The sequence below is a fragment of the Tachysurus fulvidraco genome, chromosome 19 (assembly GCF_022655615.1).
Source record: "Tachysurus fulvidraco isolate hzauxx_2018 chromosome 19, HZAU_PFXX_2.0, whole genome shotgun sequence".
Lineage (NCBI taxonomy): Eukaryota > Metazoa > Chordata > Actinopteri > Siluriformes > Bagridae > Tachysurus > Tachysurus fulvidraco.
This window is the reverse complement of record NC_062536.1, coordinates 4,073,379-4,091,231: the sequence shown is the minus strand read 5'-3', so window position 1 is coordinate 4,091,231 and position 17,853 is coordinate 4,073,379. Positions and strand designations below refer to the sequence as shown.

The 17,853-nt window shown below is 38.7% G+C and overlaps 1 protein-coding gene across 3 annotated transcripts in view; it reads right to left on the bottom strand.

Annotated features, from left to right (window-relative positions):
- grm8a (glutamate receptor, metabotropic 8a) overlaps positions 1 to 17,853 on the bottom strand; it is a 209,382-nt gene that overhangs the window by 2,534 nt on the left and 188,995 nt on the right. For all 3 annotated transcript variants that reach the window (XM_027150998.2, XM_027150999.2, XM_047803831.1), the window contains 2 exons: positions 16,784 to 16,923; positions 14,341 to 15,276 (listed from right to left, as the gene is read on the bottom strand). In XM_027150998.2, coding sequence (XP_027006799.1) covers positions 14,341 to 15,276; positions 16,784 to 16,923 — 1,076 coding nt within the window. The remainder of the gene's footprint in view (positions 1 to 14,340; positions 15,277 to 16,783; positions 16,924 to 17,853) is intronic.

Here is a 17,853-nt window from a genome sequence, read left to right as displayed (position 1 = left end):
GATAGAAACAGAAGTTTTCTGTGTCCATGCATAATTTTAGACTATTTAATTTAGAATAAATCTATATGCAGAACGTATATTTACACTTGCATTTCCATGAACAACATACAGTGGCTGCCAAAATTAAAATGCAAATGCTCGCCTTTCAATTTTCACTGTTTTCACTTCTTTCATATAAAAAAAAAGATTTTTTCAAAAGATTTAATTGTCAAAAATGCGCAGAAATGAAATACATTTGCAAGCCTGTTTGCATCTGTCAATCAAACCCTATGGGAGGGACTTTTCACTTTGTGCTGCAGGTCTCACATTACGTGATACCTGACCAAAAATATCTGCACAGCTGAAAATATACTGAAAAGCTTCTAACTAAATATACACAAATCTATGTTTTATCTACTCAGATGGGTTGATTAGACACTCCTATAATGTCTGTTGTTCTAATAACTGACAAATAGACTTAATAAGCTTTACAGGAATGTTTAGCACTGGCTATCCTGGTCTGCTGATGGCCGAGCACCTGACCATCAACTGATGCATATTCACATACATGGATGTACTACAATTGTTAATCTTCATAACAGCAACAAACTCTTCTAGCTGGTCAAGGATCCTTCATAATTTCCTCATTTCCTTCGAATACCAAAATGTCCCTCAAATAATATTTCATTCACAGATATACACAATAAGCCCAAAAGTATGTGGACACCTAAACATTGCATCATTATGAGGGCCTTCTGTAAACTGTTGCCACAAAGTTTGAAGCACACAATGGTTAAAATGTCTTTACTGGAGTGTTACAGTTTGCTTCACTAGAAATAACACAAAGCCCCTGAGCTCCATGAAGACATGGTGTGTTAATGTTTTAGTGGAAGAACTGGAGTGTCCTGCACTGAGCCCTGACTCTGACTCAACCCCACTGAACACCTTTGGGATGAACTGGAACACTGACTGAACCCCAGACCTCCTCACTCTTACACCATCAGTGTCTGATCTCACTAATGCTCCTGTAGCTGAATGATGACTAATCCCCACAGACACACTCCAACATCAGTGTCTGATCTCACTAATGCTCCTGTAGCTGAATGATCACTAATCCCCACAGACACACTCCAACACCAGTGTCTGATCTCACTAATGCTCCTGTAGCTGAATGATCACTAATCCCCACAGACACACTCCAACATCAGTGTCTGATCTCACTAATGCTCCTGTAGCTGAATGATCACTAATCCCCACAGACACACTCCAACATCAGTGTCTGATCTCACTAACGCTCCTGTAGCTGAATGATCACTAATCCCCACAGACACACTCCAACACCAGTGTCTGATCTCACTAATGCTCCTGTAGCTGAATGATCACTAATCCCCACAGACACACTCCAACATCAGTGTCTGATCTCACTAATGCTCCTGTAGCTGAATGATTACTAATCCCCACACACACACACTCCAACACCAGTGTCTGATCTCACTAATGCTCCTGTAGCTGAATGATCACTAATCCCCACACACACACGCTCCAACATCAGTGTCTGATCTCACTAATGCTCCTGTAGCTGAATGATCACTAATCTCCACAGACACACTCTATAACATCAGTGTCTGATCTCACTAATGCTCCTGTAGCTGAATGATCACTAATCCCCACAGACACACTCCAACATCAGTGTCTGATCTCACTAATGCTCCTGTAGCTGAATGATCACTAATCCCCACAGACGCACTCCAACACCAGTGTCTGATCTCACTAATGCTCCTGTAGCTGAATGATCACTAATCCCCACAGACACACTCTATAACATCAGTGTCTGATCTCACTAATGCTCCTATAGCTGAATGATCACTAATCCCCACAGACACACTCCAACATCAGTGTCTGATCTCACTAATGCTCCTGTAGCTGAACGATCACTAATCCCCACAGACACGTGCCAACATCTAGTGGGAAGACTTCACAGAGAGAAGAGTGGAGCTCATTATAATAGCTAATAAAAGGTTAAATCTGGAATGCGATGTTCTACAAGCACATACATGAGTGATGGTCAGCTGTCCACACACTATTGGCTTTATAGAATATCACTGACCGTGAAAATATAATTGTTAACAGGGAATGTCTTTCATTTTTGGACCATCAGGCTGAAAGAGTCCATTAGCAAATGGAGGGATTACTCTTGCTATTTAATACGGCAGAACCGTACCTTGTTAAACACTAAGAATAGAATGGCAAACAGACTGCATTTGCATTTTAATTTCGCCAGCCTTTGTATGTTGTAGTTCGTGAAAAACCAACTGTTTTGCATATGAATCGCAAATAAAGTCCGGAATATGCTGCCATAGGAAAGCTTTCAGTGTCAAACGCTAGAACCATCAAACATTAAACATGAACACATGACGAAACATTCTATTTAAGACCGGTCGGTTCCTCTTAGCTATTCTTCCACATATTTTCACATTACATGACTTATTTCCTTATTCATTCATTCATTCATTCATTCATTTTCTACCGCTTATCCGAACTTCTCGGGTCACGGGGAGCCTGTGCCTATCTCAGGTGTCATCGGGCATCGAGGCAGGATACACCCTGGACGGAGTGCAAACCCATCACAGGGCACACACACTCTCATTCACTCACACACACACACACACACACACACACTACGGACAATTTTCCAGAGATGCCAATCAACCTACCATGCATGTCTTTGGACCGGGGGAGGAAACCAGAGTACCCGGAGGAAACCCCCGAGGCACGGGGAGAACATGCAAACTCCACACACACAAGGCAGAGGTGGGAATCGAACCCTGAACCCTGGAAGGTGTGAGGCGAACGTGCTAACCACTAAGCCACCTTGCCCCCTAATTATTTCTATATAAAATCTTTGGCAATGATGAGTTTACAAGCATCATGTGCTCCTTATACATTAAAACGCTGTTGTTGTTTTTTACATTGTTCTACCTTCCCTGTTATATACTGTTATAGAACTTGTAAGATGTGATCATCAAACCTGAAATATTTTAAATGTGTGCATGGAAAAGATGCCAGACACTGCAAAACATGACATCGTATGAAGTAAAAACATGTCGAATATAGCCGAGTTTATCTAGAGTTTACTATTGGAAGCTTAACATACCCCAAATCTAACAGTAGGTTTGACATTGTTTTTTTTTTCATAGATAGATCATTTTGTTTCCTTTCTAAAAGAAATACTTAACGGTATTTATGCCAACCGAACCAAATTATTTTAAGATTAAAATATTTGGATTTAATCATCTCTATTTTAATCTTAAAATAGTTGAAACTACATCCGTTTAACTATATTTAAATTGACTATGTTTAAAAATATTAGCTGTCTTGTTTTTGCCCGGTGTTCTGCAAGCCCATAGCAGGTCAGCCTGACTGATGATTAGTAACTGAGCTCTCCATACCATGCTGCCTACACATACAGTAACTAGGTTCTATTTAATATAATACCTTCATTAGAAATCACCATTTCTAATGAAGGCCACGCACCCCCTTGTTTATACACGTACACTCTCTAAGGGTGTGAATTCATGTGTATCCTCATTTCTGCTCGGAACTGATATTCAGTCATGCAAAACACAGAGAGGGAATGAGATGGCGAGGTAAAGAAAGAGACAGAGAAATATTTGTGGGTGCTTTGTTGTTATGTTAGTATATCTACTGCATAAGGGATCTAAATAGCATCCGACGTGAAGCGCTGAATGGAATGACAAGGTGTGACAATGAAAAGCATGAACATTTTGGCACACTTTTGAGGGATCTTAGTGTTGGTTTGGTGCCAGTGTGTGTGATTCACAGCAAGAAAGCTCACTGGCATTCATAGCCGCTCGGATAATGGCAGAGTAACAGAAGGCTGCCAAGAGAGTGCTCGTTTTATCATGATCCCTTTATCTTACTAAAAGAACCACAAATAAACTGTTGACCTTAGAGAAAAGGTGTTTTGGAGAGGTTTAGCTGCTGCGTGCGTGCGTGCGTGCGTGTGTGTGTGTGTGTGTGTGTGTGTGTGTGTGTGTGTGTGTGTGTGTGTGTCTGTGTGAACAAACATGCCTTTCAGAGAGGTTACCCTGTCACTTTATATCATCACTTATCATCTTACACACACACGTGAACACACGAACACACACACACATCGCCAGCATTATCTATGTGCATCGTTATCTCACTCTATGCAACAGCCACGGTAAAATAGTGGAAAATTAAGAATGATCGATTTAATTTCGCTTCTCTGACTATACAGAGTCTTACAGAAAGAGTGTATAGGATGCATAACATTCATTCATTCATTCATTCATTTTCTACCGCTATATCCGAACTTCTCGGGTCACGGGGAGCCTGTGCCTATCTCAGGCGTCATCGGGCATCGAGGCAGGATACACCCTGGACGGAGTGGATGCATAACAGACGACTGCATTTACTCTGAGCTTTTCATGCATATTTCCATGCAAAATATCCAATTTTGTGTCAAATTTTTAAATCAGTGATAAAAATACATCCTATAAAATCCCTGATGTATTTATCGATGGAATCTACATTACTTATACTGTATAATGCTTTCACTATTAAACTTCGCTGTGAGTTTTGAGTTTTTGAATTTTTTTTATGTTTAGAATTATCACAATTACTCGTTGTTTTTTTTCTTTGTTTTTTCGACCACAGTTCTTCCTCGAAGATGAGGATTCACCACTATCCTTGTAAGTCTGTCCGTGTTTTTGCCCTGTTTCTGTCTGCTGTCTTGCCCTGCTGTTAATTGTTGGTCCCGCCCACTCATTTGTTACCATGGACACTAATTGCACTCTCTCTCTTCCCCAGGTGTTTTGTCTTTGTCTCTGATTGCCTCCGCTTTGTGATTGGTTCCTGTTTACTACATTTACTCTGTTTGTTCCCTTCCCTGGTGTTAGTCGTTGTTGGTATGTGGTGTGTTCGTGTTCCCGTTTTGTTCCGTGTTGCCTGCCTGTTCATTTGTGTTTTGTTCATTAAAACTTTAAACTGCATTTGGATCCTCACTCGCCTTTGTCTCAGCGTGACAATCCTACTATTAATACTTAATAATGCATTGGAAACTTCTGAACAGAAAAACAGTAACACTTTTCCATGACCTCAGAATATGTCTTCCTACATGTTTGTTTATGGAATGAGAAGCGACTCACCGCATCAGTTAGGTTTAAATAACTAATTGATCACTGAGGTAACAATCCAATGGAGGGCTCTTGACTATTTGCTTAGTTAAATCCAGGTGGTTCCTTTTTTTGGCCAGGCAGTGTGTGTGTGTGTGTGTGTGTGTGTGTGTGTGTGTGTGTGTGTGTGTGTGTGTGTGTGTGTGTGTGTGTGTGTGTGTGTGTGTGTGTGCGCGCGCTATGGTGCACTTGCCTGTTGCGTTTTCTGCCAGATGGCCGCTGGGATGTTGAATGTCTCAGAGTTTATAGAAAAATAAATGTGTGTTTTTATCTATAGCCAAAATGCTGAGTGCAACACCAGATGGGAAAAGGTATGAAACAGACTGTATGGTTGCAGAGCTGCACTATGTAAAATATTATAAATAAATCAGTGTATTTTTGGTTTTGGTATTTATGTTTGTTTGGGGTTTTTTTTACATTCAAACTTTAGAGACTTTCCTTATCTGAGCAATATTAAGGGAATCTGATGCCTTTTCCTGATGATGTGTAGTGAGTGCTGGACCGGTTAGGCTATATATGACAACAAATGGTAACAATCTGGTCAAATGTTGACCTAACAAACCGTTAATGCAACATTTTTGCACACTGGTACTCAATGTTTGGGTATCAGCAATGAATAAGTTCTGCTTGGATACCGGAGCATGTGGGGGGCAAGTTTTATAAACGTTTTATTCTTGTGTGATTTACATTCGTCAACTGTACGTTCATCTCAGGGCATTGTCTGTTACCGTGCAATTTCAACCTGACAGTCATCATTTTTAAGAACATGAATGCACGCAAATTAAGCAAGTCAGTAAGTACATTTTCTATTTATGAAGTAATACAAATTGTCAGTTAACCACCAATTCATCTTCTGTCCTGCTTTGACAATGACATGCATATAGTCTGTATTATGTGTTTTAAACTTCCGTATTAAAAAAGAGAGTCAGGAGACACATCTAAGGTCATCGTTCCATTTTCTGTCAAGACTGAGGAAGAGTCAACAATAACAATGAAGAGTTTAAGGGCCTAGTACATGTGATGACTTTGTAAAATAACATTCATACCAATTCTAAAATAAACTGAAAGGCAATAAATTCAAGATCCAAAAGTACCTGAGCTACTGAATATGGAATTAGTTGCTAAGTATGACCTTGCAAGATATAAGGAATTCCAGTAATCTAAATGGACTGAAATTTATTATATCATTATTACAAGGATACAATTTCATTTAGGAGATTGTTCTTAGCTGAAAGAATCTCCATTTAACAGGTGCATTCATTTAGTATTCAAATAGCTTTCGGTCAAAATTTATGCCGATGTTTTTCTCAATATATATCAAATGTTTCTGAGTTATTGCAGTTTATGAACAATTTCAATAAAGGAGACCTGACTGACTGCAGACATGACTGTGAGGTACAGTAGCTGCTGTTCATATCTTTCACCACACAAGTCTTCTTAATAGAAAAAAAATGAATAATGATAATAATAACAGTCATTATAACAAATAGCAGCAATAACTCACAGTACTACAGAGCTATTACTTACTACCACATTTTTAAAATAAGGGGTTTTCTTTAGGAAATGTGCTTGAGAATATGTCGTGTTTATCGTTGGCCTTAAGCTGTAAGTTTTTACACTCTTGGGCACAATCACCAGTACCAACATCAAGTAACAGGTCAATGGTCACTTTAAATAAAACGCAGTTTCAGAACCCTAAAAAAAATCTTATTGGAATTTGAGTTTGTCCTGAAGGATCTTATTAGATTTTGACTTGTATTTTATTTGAAATAATGTCTTGTTATTAATGTTCCAAGTTTTTGGAAATTACAGACAGTGCTTTGGGAGTTTTAAAATCCTAAAAGTTTTCATTAAAGTCCTTAAGAAACTTGTACAGAATTTTAATTAGGTTTTTTAATCATATTTTGAAACAGTTTCTATAAGATTTCTTTGAAGGAACTGTTTTATACGACAAGACACACAATTTCGTAGGACCACTTCTACACGCTTTATTAATGGATCCATTTAGGTTCCTATTCAGGTCTATATGGTAATTACCTACATTTATATCACAAACAACAGAGGATAATGCTCTACAGCACTGCCTTTAAAATGTTTAAATCTAGCACATTGATCTCCCATATAGACTTGAATAGGATCCCAATCCTGATCCTACAGGATATTAATGTATTATTAAAAAAAAGCTCCAAATGTGATGGAAATTCAAATGAAAATCCTGTACAAGTTTCTTATTGGAATCCTTTAGGAAGTTTTTGACAAGGGTGCCATGGAATGACCTGAAATCAGGCTGGCAAACTTTCATAAATTATGAAAGTTTTGAGATGGACTACAGTGGGTGGAAGTGGATGGATCGCTGCATGTTTAAAACATTCTGGAACTGTGCCTTCGAACAAGCTGATGTTAATCACTGCAAAAATTTCACGACTCGATAAATCAGTGGTTTTCTCTGAACAGCCAGATTGCAGCTGTACAGACAGTACAGAATCTCCAGGAGAGGCCAACTTTTGTGATGGCTGTCCAGTTGAAGGATTTATATGTGTGTTAGAATCGTGTTCCCTGAAGCCTGTATTGTACTCCCATATGAACCTTAAGTATTCCTGGCTTCTCAAAATCTGATGTCAAGGCTTTCAGTTACTGATGGTTTCACTCCCACTTCTGTACCTGTTATATTTTCAGCTGTAATTGTCCTTACTTGAATTATAGCCATTTTTTTTGTCCAGTTACTCCATCACAAATATTTGTGGTGTCATGCTTGGGTGTAGCCATGACTGGACCTTGCAGGTGAATGTGTGAATCACCAATATTTCTAAATTTATTCTAGAAATGGAGAATAATATTATCGAGGTGAAATAAGTTTAATATTTCCAGGAAATCCTCCATTGTAAAGAGTCAAGTTTTCAAGATTTATCTAACTAAACTATTTATCTAACTAACTAACTTATCAGTATGAGGCTGTCAAAAATAGGTTTAATGAAGTAGAGTACCGGCCAGGAAATTGCGTGTTTCTTATTGGGATACTTTTCCAGTTTAAACTAATATTAAAAATGAATTAATATCTCTACAATATCATGCCCTGCAAAATTCATACCTTATTATTACCTATGTAAGTGTTCTAGCATAACAATGCTCCTTCACACACACACATTCGAATGAACCGGAACACCGACTGCACCCGAGACCTCCTCGATCAACATCATTACTTGATCTCACTAATGCTCTTTAATGATATATTGTTTGATGAACATCTTTGTTCAGTAGGTGTCAATGGGCCAAATATAAAAGGTCAACATTCAGTTATCGTATGGATAACGGTGTGTTTGCCAAATGAAATTCGAAATGTGAAGCACACACTTCAGTGTTTCCAAAAAATGAGCCATGATGAGCTCTCAGGTCCTGATCCAGGACTTCTCTAATGCTGTCATTAAAATACTGCCATGCCCCTCTGCTCCCACTAATTAGGTTGAAATGTCAGTGGAAATAGAACTATGACTTTTAAAATATTTCGTTCTCTCTTCAAGAGAACGAAATCCTCTGGTATTAAGGAATTCTTTAAAACAGCAGCTGCGAGATTTCTTCCCTCAATTCCTTAGGTCATTTTATACAGTAAGTCAAAAGGAGAAAGAGGGGCATAGGCAAGGGGTATAAGGTGTATTCCCTATTGCTCGTTAATTCCTACTTACCCATGTTAAGTATCTAACATCCTGTACATGCAAGAACAAAGAACTGGCACAAAATGTATCAGCCAAGGATCCACAGTAGCGTTCTGAGATATTGAAAATTGAAACCAGATTATATGGCACCAATATTCATGACACATCTCCCCCTCTTTCTCTCTCATTCTCTCTCGGTCTCGCTTTACCAGTGATCCCTTCGGCTCTCCGGACCTGACTGATTCTTCCTGATGCCTTGGTTCACTTGGAGACTCATCATTTGGAGTCTGCTGCTGAGGATGTTCCACATGGACAGCCTGGAGATACATGGAATTGCTGTGGATAGTACCACTTAGAAACAAGCCATGAAGATGGGTTTGGACTGTAATTACAAAATTACAACAGATCTGAGCTCCATTCAACAACACAGACTTAATTTCAATCTAAAGTGAATCTCCTGGTTATGCAGTTCTTTCTGACCTAATAGTAGATAGTAATAGAAGCGAAATTAGATATAATTAGTATTAATTATACTGTACAGTGTCATCTATATTGATTCTGGTTCCTCTCAAGGTTTCTTCCTCATCTTCCTCCTCCCATCACCTCTACCTTGCTCACTAGGGATCGATTTAAACTGAGAATTTACAATTTATATCCTGCATTTATATATCCATGTAAAGCTCCTTCGTGACAACGTCGATTGTTAAAAGTGCCATACAGATAAAATTGAATTTAATCGAATTAGAGCAATAGGTTTAAAGCATAATGCCTGTGATTTAATTGTTACTAATGGTTATTTAAACTAGAAGCAGAAGACATTAATGAGAATAAGAGTTAAGATTAAATAGCTCCGGAAGTTGCTCATGAATGGGTCACTGTGAGACGGCGGCTATCGAATACACTTGAGAGCTTATTTGTTGTTGTCTAGACTGACTGAGTCAAGTGCTCCTATTGTAATGCAGAAAGTGCATGTGAATGGAGTCTATATACTGTACAGGGAATGGGAATGAAGATCCGATGTGGTAGGTACTGTACTGTAGGTGAGTGGAAGTGTCACAAAGACCAAACTGGCATGAGAACGGATTCTGAACTTGCAGCATCTCCTGGTGGAACCGAGCTTGTCAAAATGCCAGATTCACTCGTAGATAAACAAGTATTAAGTGTTAATTATTAAGAATGAGCTTTCTTTTTTTTTTTTTTTTTTTTTTTTTTTGCTTAAGTATGTTTCTTCTTTTTAAATGTACTCATTAATTGTTCAAGCTATTGCTGTTCTGTGTACTGACATGCTGTTTTATTGTAATCATCTGTCTCAGTGGAGAAAGAAGAGAAAATGTCCAGCTGTTTTTCAAAGGACACATTTCATGAAAGTATGGCAGAAATACGCATACTGATTCAGCTGAGAACAGAACTGTTCAAGCACAGAACAGAGCGGAGATGATCATTAGCAGAGTGCTGCTAACAGGCACTGGACCACAGCAATGGATGGATTTACTGCGACCAACAGGCAGGGTCAGACTAGATGAACTGCTTTTTAAAAAGGAAGCATCCAGTTTGATTCTGTATATTTTTGGAATGTAAGCGTTAGTGTAACTGAGGAGGCTTGATTGCATTATCTATTACTGTATTGTCTCACAATGCTTGAAATGAAAAAAATGTAAACACCCAAGTTGGGAATAAACCTTATTAAGTATTCATGGACTGTAAACACTGTTACAGTGTTCATTCATTCATTCATTCATTCATTCATTCATTCATTCATTCATTCATTTTCTACCGCTTATCCGAACTTCTCGGGTCACGGGGAGCCTGTGCCTATCTCAGGCGTAATCGGGCATCGAGGCAGGATACACCCTGGATGGAGTGCCAACCCATCACAGGGCACACACACACTCTCATTCACTCACACACTACGGACAATTTCCCAGAGATGCCAATCAACCTACCCTGCATGTCTTTGGACCGGGGGAGAAAACCGGAGTACCCGGAGGAAACCCCCGAGGCACGGGGAGAACATGCAAACTCCACACACACACAAGGCGGAGGTGGGAATCGAACCCCCAACCCTGGAGGCGTGAGGCGAACGTGCTAACCACTAAGCCGTCTTACCCTGACTAAATAAGCAAAAAGAACAGATATATAGTACTGTGCAAAAATTTCAGGCAGTTGTAAAAAAAAATGCTGTAAACAAAGAATGCTTTTAGAAATATAAATAATGAGTGTTTATTTCTGTCAATTTACAAAATGTAAAGTGAGCAAACAAAAAAAAATCTAAATCAAATCAATATTTGGTGTTACTTTTGCCTTCAAACCAGCATGAAGTGATGGCACGGCCCCCACAGAACCCTGATCTCAACATCATCGAGTGTGTCTGGGATTACATGAAGAGACAGAAGGATGTGAGAAAGCCGACATCCACAGAAGATCTGTGGTTAGTTCTCCAAGATGTTTGGAACAACCTACCAGCCGAGTTCCTTCAAAAACTGTGTGCAAGTGTACCTAGAAGAACAGCTGCTGTTTTGAAGGTAAAGGCTGGTCACACCAATATTGATTTGATTTAGATTTCTCTGTTGTTTACTCACTGAATTTTGTTCATTTATGAAAAAAACCAATGTTTAACACTTCCATTTTTGAAAGCGTTCTTTGTTTACAGCATTTTTTCACACCTGCCTCAAACTTTTGCACAGTACATATATAAGTATAGCACAGTATATATATAAAGTATAACCAGGGGGGAAGTGGAAGTCAATCAGCAGACCTTAACCCAAGTGAGCTGCATTTCACCTCCTGAAAAGGAATATGAAGCAAGAAAATCCCAGAAACAAACAATAACTGAAAGAAGTGCTTGCTACATCACCATTGGGTTATATGTTAAGACAACCCAAAATAAGACCAATAAGACTAGTTGTTTCATTAAGATAAAATAACCGCCATATAAAAGGGAGACGTGCTGCAGTTTGTGCAGATGGTAACCATAAGCCGAAGCAGTGCAAATAGCAGAACTGAAATTACACCATGCCCTTAGGAGCCAACAGATATTTAGAGACTGGATTTATTTTTTTTGTCAGAGGATGAAAGCTGGTTTTATAAGTTGGTTCTGTTTGCCATGGCATCTGGTCAAATTTAAAATGTATTGTCATGGTTTTCCCTCTCCTGGTAGCAGAGAAACTCTGTTGGTTAGCAGTAATACTTTTTTGACTCAGTTTTTATGTCAAGCTATTTTCTTTTGACCTCGCTTATATGGAGCTAGATTGACCACAACAAATTGGTGTTTGGAATTTCCTTCCGTACTTTTTGGCCTTTTCTGATGCTTTAACTCTGCTGGGGAAAAAAAAACAAAAACAAAAAATATTATACTGCAAACCAATATTTTTTCTTGTCGACATGAGTCAAAAGTACTATGTCTACCTCAGAAAAAAAACTTTTTCTGCTTAGCAGCCATTTTGTGCCTTCTGCCATCTGTCAACATATTTATGTCAATATGAAGAAAACCAACATTTCACAATATTCTAACTGAAAATCCTGTGTAAAATGTTTAGTTCAGTTTGGCTTCTGCAATCATTTACACACAATTTTACTCAAGTTGAAGAATCAGGTCCAATAAGTGTGTCCTCGTGTTAGACAGGTACTATCTAATGGAATAATTATGAAGGACAATTCGTCTGAGTTTGTTCCTTTCTGCCATATTGTATTTTTCCATTATTTCAATTGTTTCTTCACCTACTTTTCAAATATCTTCTCAAAATTTTGAACTGCTTAAAAATCAAATCAGTTTTTTTATTATTTATTTTTGATACCCTTAATGAATGGTATTGATTCTAATCAAAATGGTCTGTTCAACACAAATTTCCACAGCATCATCAGAATAATCCAAAAATCCCAGACTTTGTGGGGCATGTATAAGGTATAAACTAATTTGATTGTGAAGTCACTAAACAGGAAGTCATACTGTATCTCTGCAACACTTTTATGTACTGATGATTCTAGCAACGCAATCTGTTGTTAATAAGTAATCCCTGATTTTGTTTGCAGCTTAGGAGTACTACAGAAAGTGAGGCTTGACATAGGATTAGGCCCCGTTCACACTGCAGGTAAAAGTGGCCCAAATCCGATTTATTTGGGGTCAAGTGACCAGGTCAGACTTCTTCAGGAGTAGTGTGAACACTCAAATCTGGCCCAGAGCTGATTTTTTCAAATCAGATCTGGGCCACTTCCATATGTGGTCCTGAATCAGACCCAAATCTGATTTTTTCCAATGTGGCCGCAGTGTGAACACCCAAGGCGGATTTGATGCGACTTTTACGTCAATCTACATACTTCCTCCATAACCTCGCCAACTTTTTGCTGCGACGTCGTGCTGCGTGTGACGTCATTGTTATTGTTCGTTTGCGCATGCGGGTCAGTTCGAAACAGCAAACTGTTCACACTGGTATCTGATATAGACCACATTTTAAAACGTAATGTGAACAGACAAACAAAAAAATCCGATCTGAGAAAAATATCCGAATTGACCATTAAGACTTGCAGTGTGAACGTGGCCTCAGTATGCCTCCTTGGGAACATGGGGTGCAAGAAGAGAAAACATAGTTGTTGTTAACGCTGCAAATTTAGGTTTGTTATATTTCGGAGATATATTCCATACTGTAGGTATGTGACTGGTAAGCACAGGGAGACGTTTCTTACAAGACTGCAAGCTAATAATAGATGATTTGTCCATGGCTGTTAATTATACTCATCTCCTTGCATGGGACTTGGGGTACATCCCAATAGGCAATCACACACAATCGCAAACAACAGACAATTTAGAGATGCTAATAATGCATTTTAGAGGAAAGCCCTAAAGCCTGGGATAAAAACATGCAAACATCACATATACAGTGCAGAGGCGGAAATCAGACACTCAACCCGGGACATACAAGTTGTACCATTAATTTATATGAGAGGAAATGTTCACCAGGTAATGTTCACAAATGCTTAATTGTTCACATCTCCAAATCTAGGGCTAAACTGTCGTTAGTAATACCGCAGGATTTTTGGCATCAGATATCACTATTCTGGATTTTGAACTGAGTTAGTCAAGTAATAATAAGCCATAAATAAAAATTAAACATATCCATGCCATAACCAATGTTTAGCTTTTTCTACCTTCTTATTTTAGTAGTTCCTCAACTGATATTTTGCAAATGTCAAAACCAGCTAGAAACTTCTACATTAATTAAGATTCTTGGCTTAACTTTCAGACTCAAAGATCAAAATCCCTCCCAAGTGAACTTAAGACCATATGCCTGGATCCTAGTGAGCATTGTTAGCTAATGTTAGAGGGTGTATTGTAAATCTTCCAGCCTGGGGATTTTTAAGGCCAAGAATCCCCACTGGGTCTTATGAAACAATGGATTATCTAAAAGAACAAATTATAGAACTGTAGTAATGTACTTAAAAACCAGAAATAAACATTACAAGAAATAATAGTTGAGAGAAAAGGATTAAAAACTCACCCTCTCTGCTGACTGTGCTGTGCCAAAGAAGATGGGTATAAAAGCTAACCAGATGATACAGGTTGTGTACATTGTAAATCCAATAGGCTTGGCCTCGTTGAAGGTCTCTGGCACCCCACGAGTCTTGATGGCATAAACAGTGCATGTGACCATTAGAAGGATGCTGTAGCCCAATGAGCAAATGAGAGAAAGGTCTGAAATGTCACACTTGAGCACACCCCGTGCCTTGTCTGGGTCAGCAGTGCGCTGCTCCCCATAGTCCACCACAGTGTGAGGCGGGTCAACAGCAAACCACACAAACACACCAAATAGCTGCACAGAGATTAGACTAAAGGTGATTGCCAGCTGTGAGGCAGGACTGATGAAGCGTGGGGCCGCAACAGATTTCTTGCCCTGCTCAAAGATACGGTGGATCCGGTTGGTCTTGGTGAGCAGTGCCGCATGACTGAAGCACATGCCCAGGCCTAGGAATATGCGTCGCAGGGAACAGACAGCAACAGTTGGTGTAGCAATCATCAGAAATGTAATAGCATAGCACAAGAAGATGCCTGTCAATAGCACATAGCTCATCTCACGTCCCGATGCCCGCACAATGGGCGTGTCGTTGTGGCGCATGAATGTGAGCACCACAAAACTGGTGGCCAGGATGCCCAGTACAGAGATGAAGACAGGTACAGATGCCCAGGGTGAATACCACTCCAACTTGATGATTGGAATAGGCTGGCAGCCAGTACGGTTGCGGTCAGGACGCTGTTCATATGGACACATGTCACAGGTGAACTCGCTCGCTTGGTAGTGGTAACCCTCGCAGCGCTCACAATGCCAGCAACACGGGACGCCCTTTACAGTCTTCTTCCTTTCACCCATCCGGCACGGCATGCTGCACACAGATGCCGGTAGTGTGGGATCACCAGTCCTCCAGTGCATGGCATCCACCTGAATCCACAATTGCAGAAGCATATAAGTGTGGCACTCCACTAATAAATACAAAGCAATAAAACAATTACTACATCATAAAGCGCTCAGTACAAAATTTCAAGGTAAACTTCAGAAGGACTGATTTTCTCTCTTTCTCACCGATACAATAATAACAATGTACGTAGCTTCAATGCCTTGGCACAGCAGATTCAAGATCCGCTGGTACCAGTGGGCATTTTCAGAGAAAAGCACTTATTACATTATCATCATATTGTGTTTTTAATATAAAGTTTTAGTCATGCTTAATGCCTAAGCTTTTCATTTAATGTCCAATTGCAAAATGAGCTATTGCATATACAGTACAGGGCGCTTGACAATGTTTTATTGCTGAAATTAGGCTAAATTATGACATCTTGAGTTGCACTGAGGTAAAAGTCATAAGAATTCCAGTCTGCCTGTTCTGACAGTTTGCATTGGCATATATTATATACATAACAGATTTAAGCACCATATATGAAAGTGGCCCAATTCAGAATTAAATAAAATTATTGTCAATGTCAATGTCAGCTTTATTTGTATAGCACTATTTAAACAACACATGTTGACCAATGTGCTTTACAACGTCTAAGTATAAAAAAGAAATGAATACAATTTTTAATAATAACAATACACACATTAACAGTTATATTAAAAATATATTTCAACAAGAGGGATATGCCACGAAAAACAAGTATGTCTTAAGTTGTATTTAAAAAAAAAAAAAAACGTGTACGGAATCAGCATCCCTGAAGCACATGGGTAAGCTATTCCAAAGTCTAGGTGCTACTGCCACAAATGCACGATCCCCTTTCTGGCTTAACGTGGTCCTTGGAATTTTAAGTAAATTTTGAGTTGTTGATCTCAATGCTCTTCCCGTTTGATACTCAGTTAACAAATCTGATAAGTAAGATCCATGCAAGGCCATGCAGAGATTTATATACTAGTAAAAGTAACTTAAAATCAATCCTGTACTGTACAGGAAGCCAATGCAGGGAGACCAGGGACGGAGTGATATGTTCATGTTTTTTTAATATTCATTAATAATCTTGCAGCAGCATTTTGAACCTTCTGCAGCTGTAAGATAGAGGCTTGACTAATTCCTTTATATAACGAATTACAATAGTCCAGTCTTGATGATATGAGAGCATGAATTGCATTTTCGAGACTCTTAAATGACAGACAAGATTTCATCTTGGCCAGATTTCTCAGATGAAAAAAAAATGAAAGAAATTGAAAGATTCAAGTGTCAAATTTTGAAAAGAAAAAAAAATCAGATTTAGCCACTTTTTCCTGCTGTCCTCACATAGCATTAGTAATAACGTGATACTGCTTATTATATCACTTTCCAAAACAATGCATCTCGGTTCAATTATGCTAATAGTACTAATAACAATGCATTTGAAATAATCTGAATGCATGAAATTCATTCTTATTACTTCATTGGTATGATTGCCACTTTGGGATCTTTGGGAAACCTTTTACTCACATCTAGGTATAGCTTATTTGTCCAGCTCCCAATCACTTTATACTCTGCCACTGAATTCTGGCTTATCTGATACTGGAAGATGTCATAGCGTCCAGGTGCATCACCATTTTGATTGAAGGAAACTGGAGTCCCTGCACTTCCTGAAAGACAGCACAGAAGAAAATTATTCTTAATCAATATTTAATGCCACATCAGTCTCAGTCAGTAGCATGAAGGAAAATGAATCATTCATAATTTTATTATTTTGTCACAGCAGCTCAAGTTATTTTGTTCTTAAATGCTAAAGCTTAGTTAAATTATTCTACATTCACAGCATGCTTATTTTTTAAATGGAAGGCATCATTTGCTAGGGGAACCCAGGCTTGCAGTAACTCTCAGCCATTTCTTTTACTACCTGCTTGGAGAAAGGACATGCAGGTTCCAAGAACATGAATAACACGCAGTGCCTTGCTGTTCATGGGAGAATTGCTGCACTATTACAAGAGGAGAGAAAAGGCAATTCATCCACATGTGTTTCTCTAAAGGAAGTTATTGTCACCACTTATGAACTGGTCCCTCAGTTCCAGTCCAACAGTGTTTCGGTGAAATAAATGAGCCATTGATGCTGGCTGGAAATTGGGGGTTTTGCAGTGAAAAAGTGTTGCAATGGAAACAGCCCTGGCATATATGCTGCCACAATGATGGTGAAAAAGTGTAATAGAGCACAAACGTATGATCACCTCTGGTGTTACAGAGTCCCAGAACTGGAAATAACAAATAAAAAAAACAAATAAATAAATAAATATGAGAGGTATTGTACACTTTACTCAAATTGTACTGTTATTGGTAACCATAATTTTAATTTTGATGGTACACAAAGCCTAATAGAGATAGCGTATAGATTCTGACTTGATATAGTTACTCTTTTGATCAATTTATTTTTGGTAAAAAAAAAAAAAAAACCTTATCAATACCCACAATATTTTATTTATTTCTATAGACGCATTTTACTCTTGTATTCATAAACACAAAGAATCCATTAAGTTAGTGCTTAAAGTGCTAAAGATCCCAAATACTCAGACATGCTAACA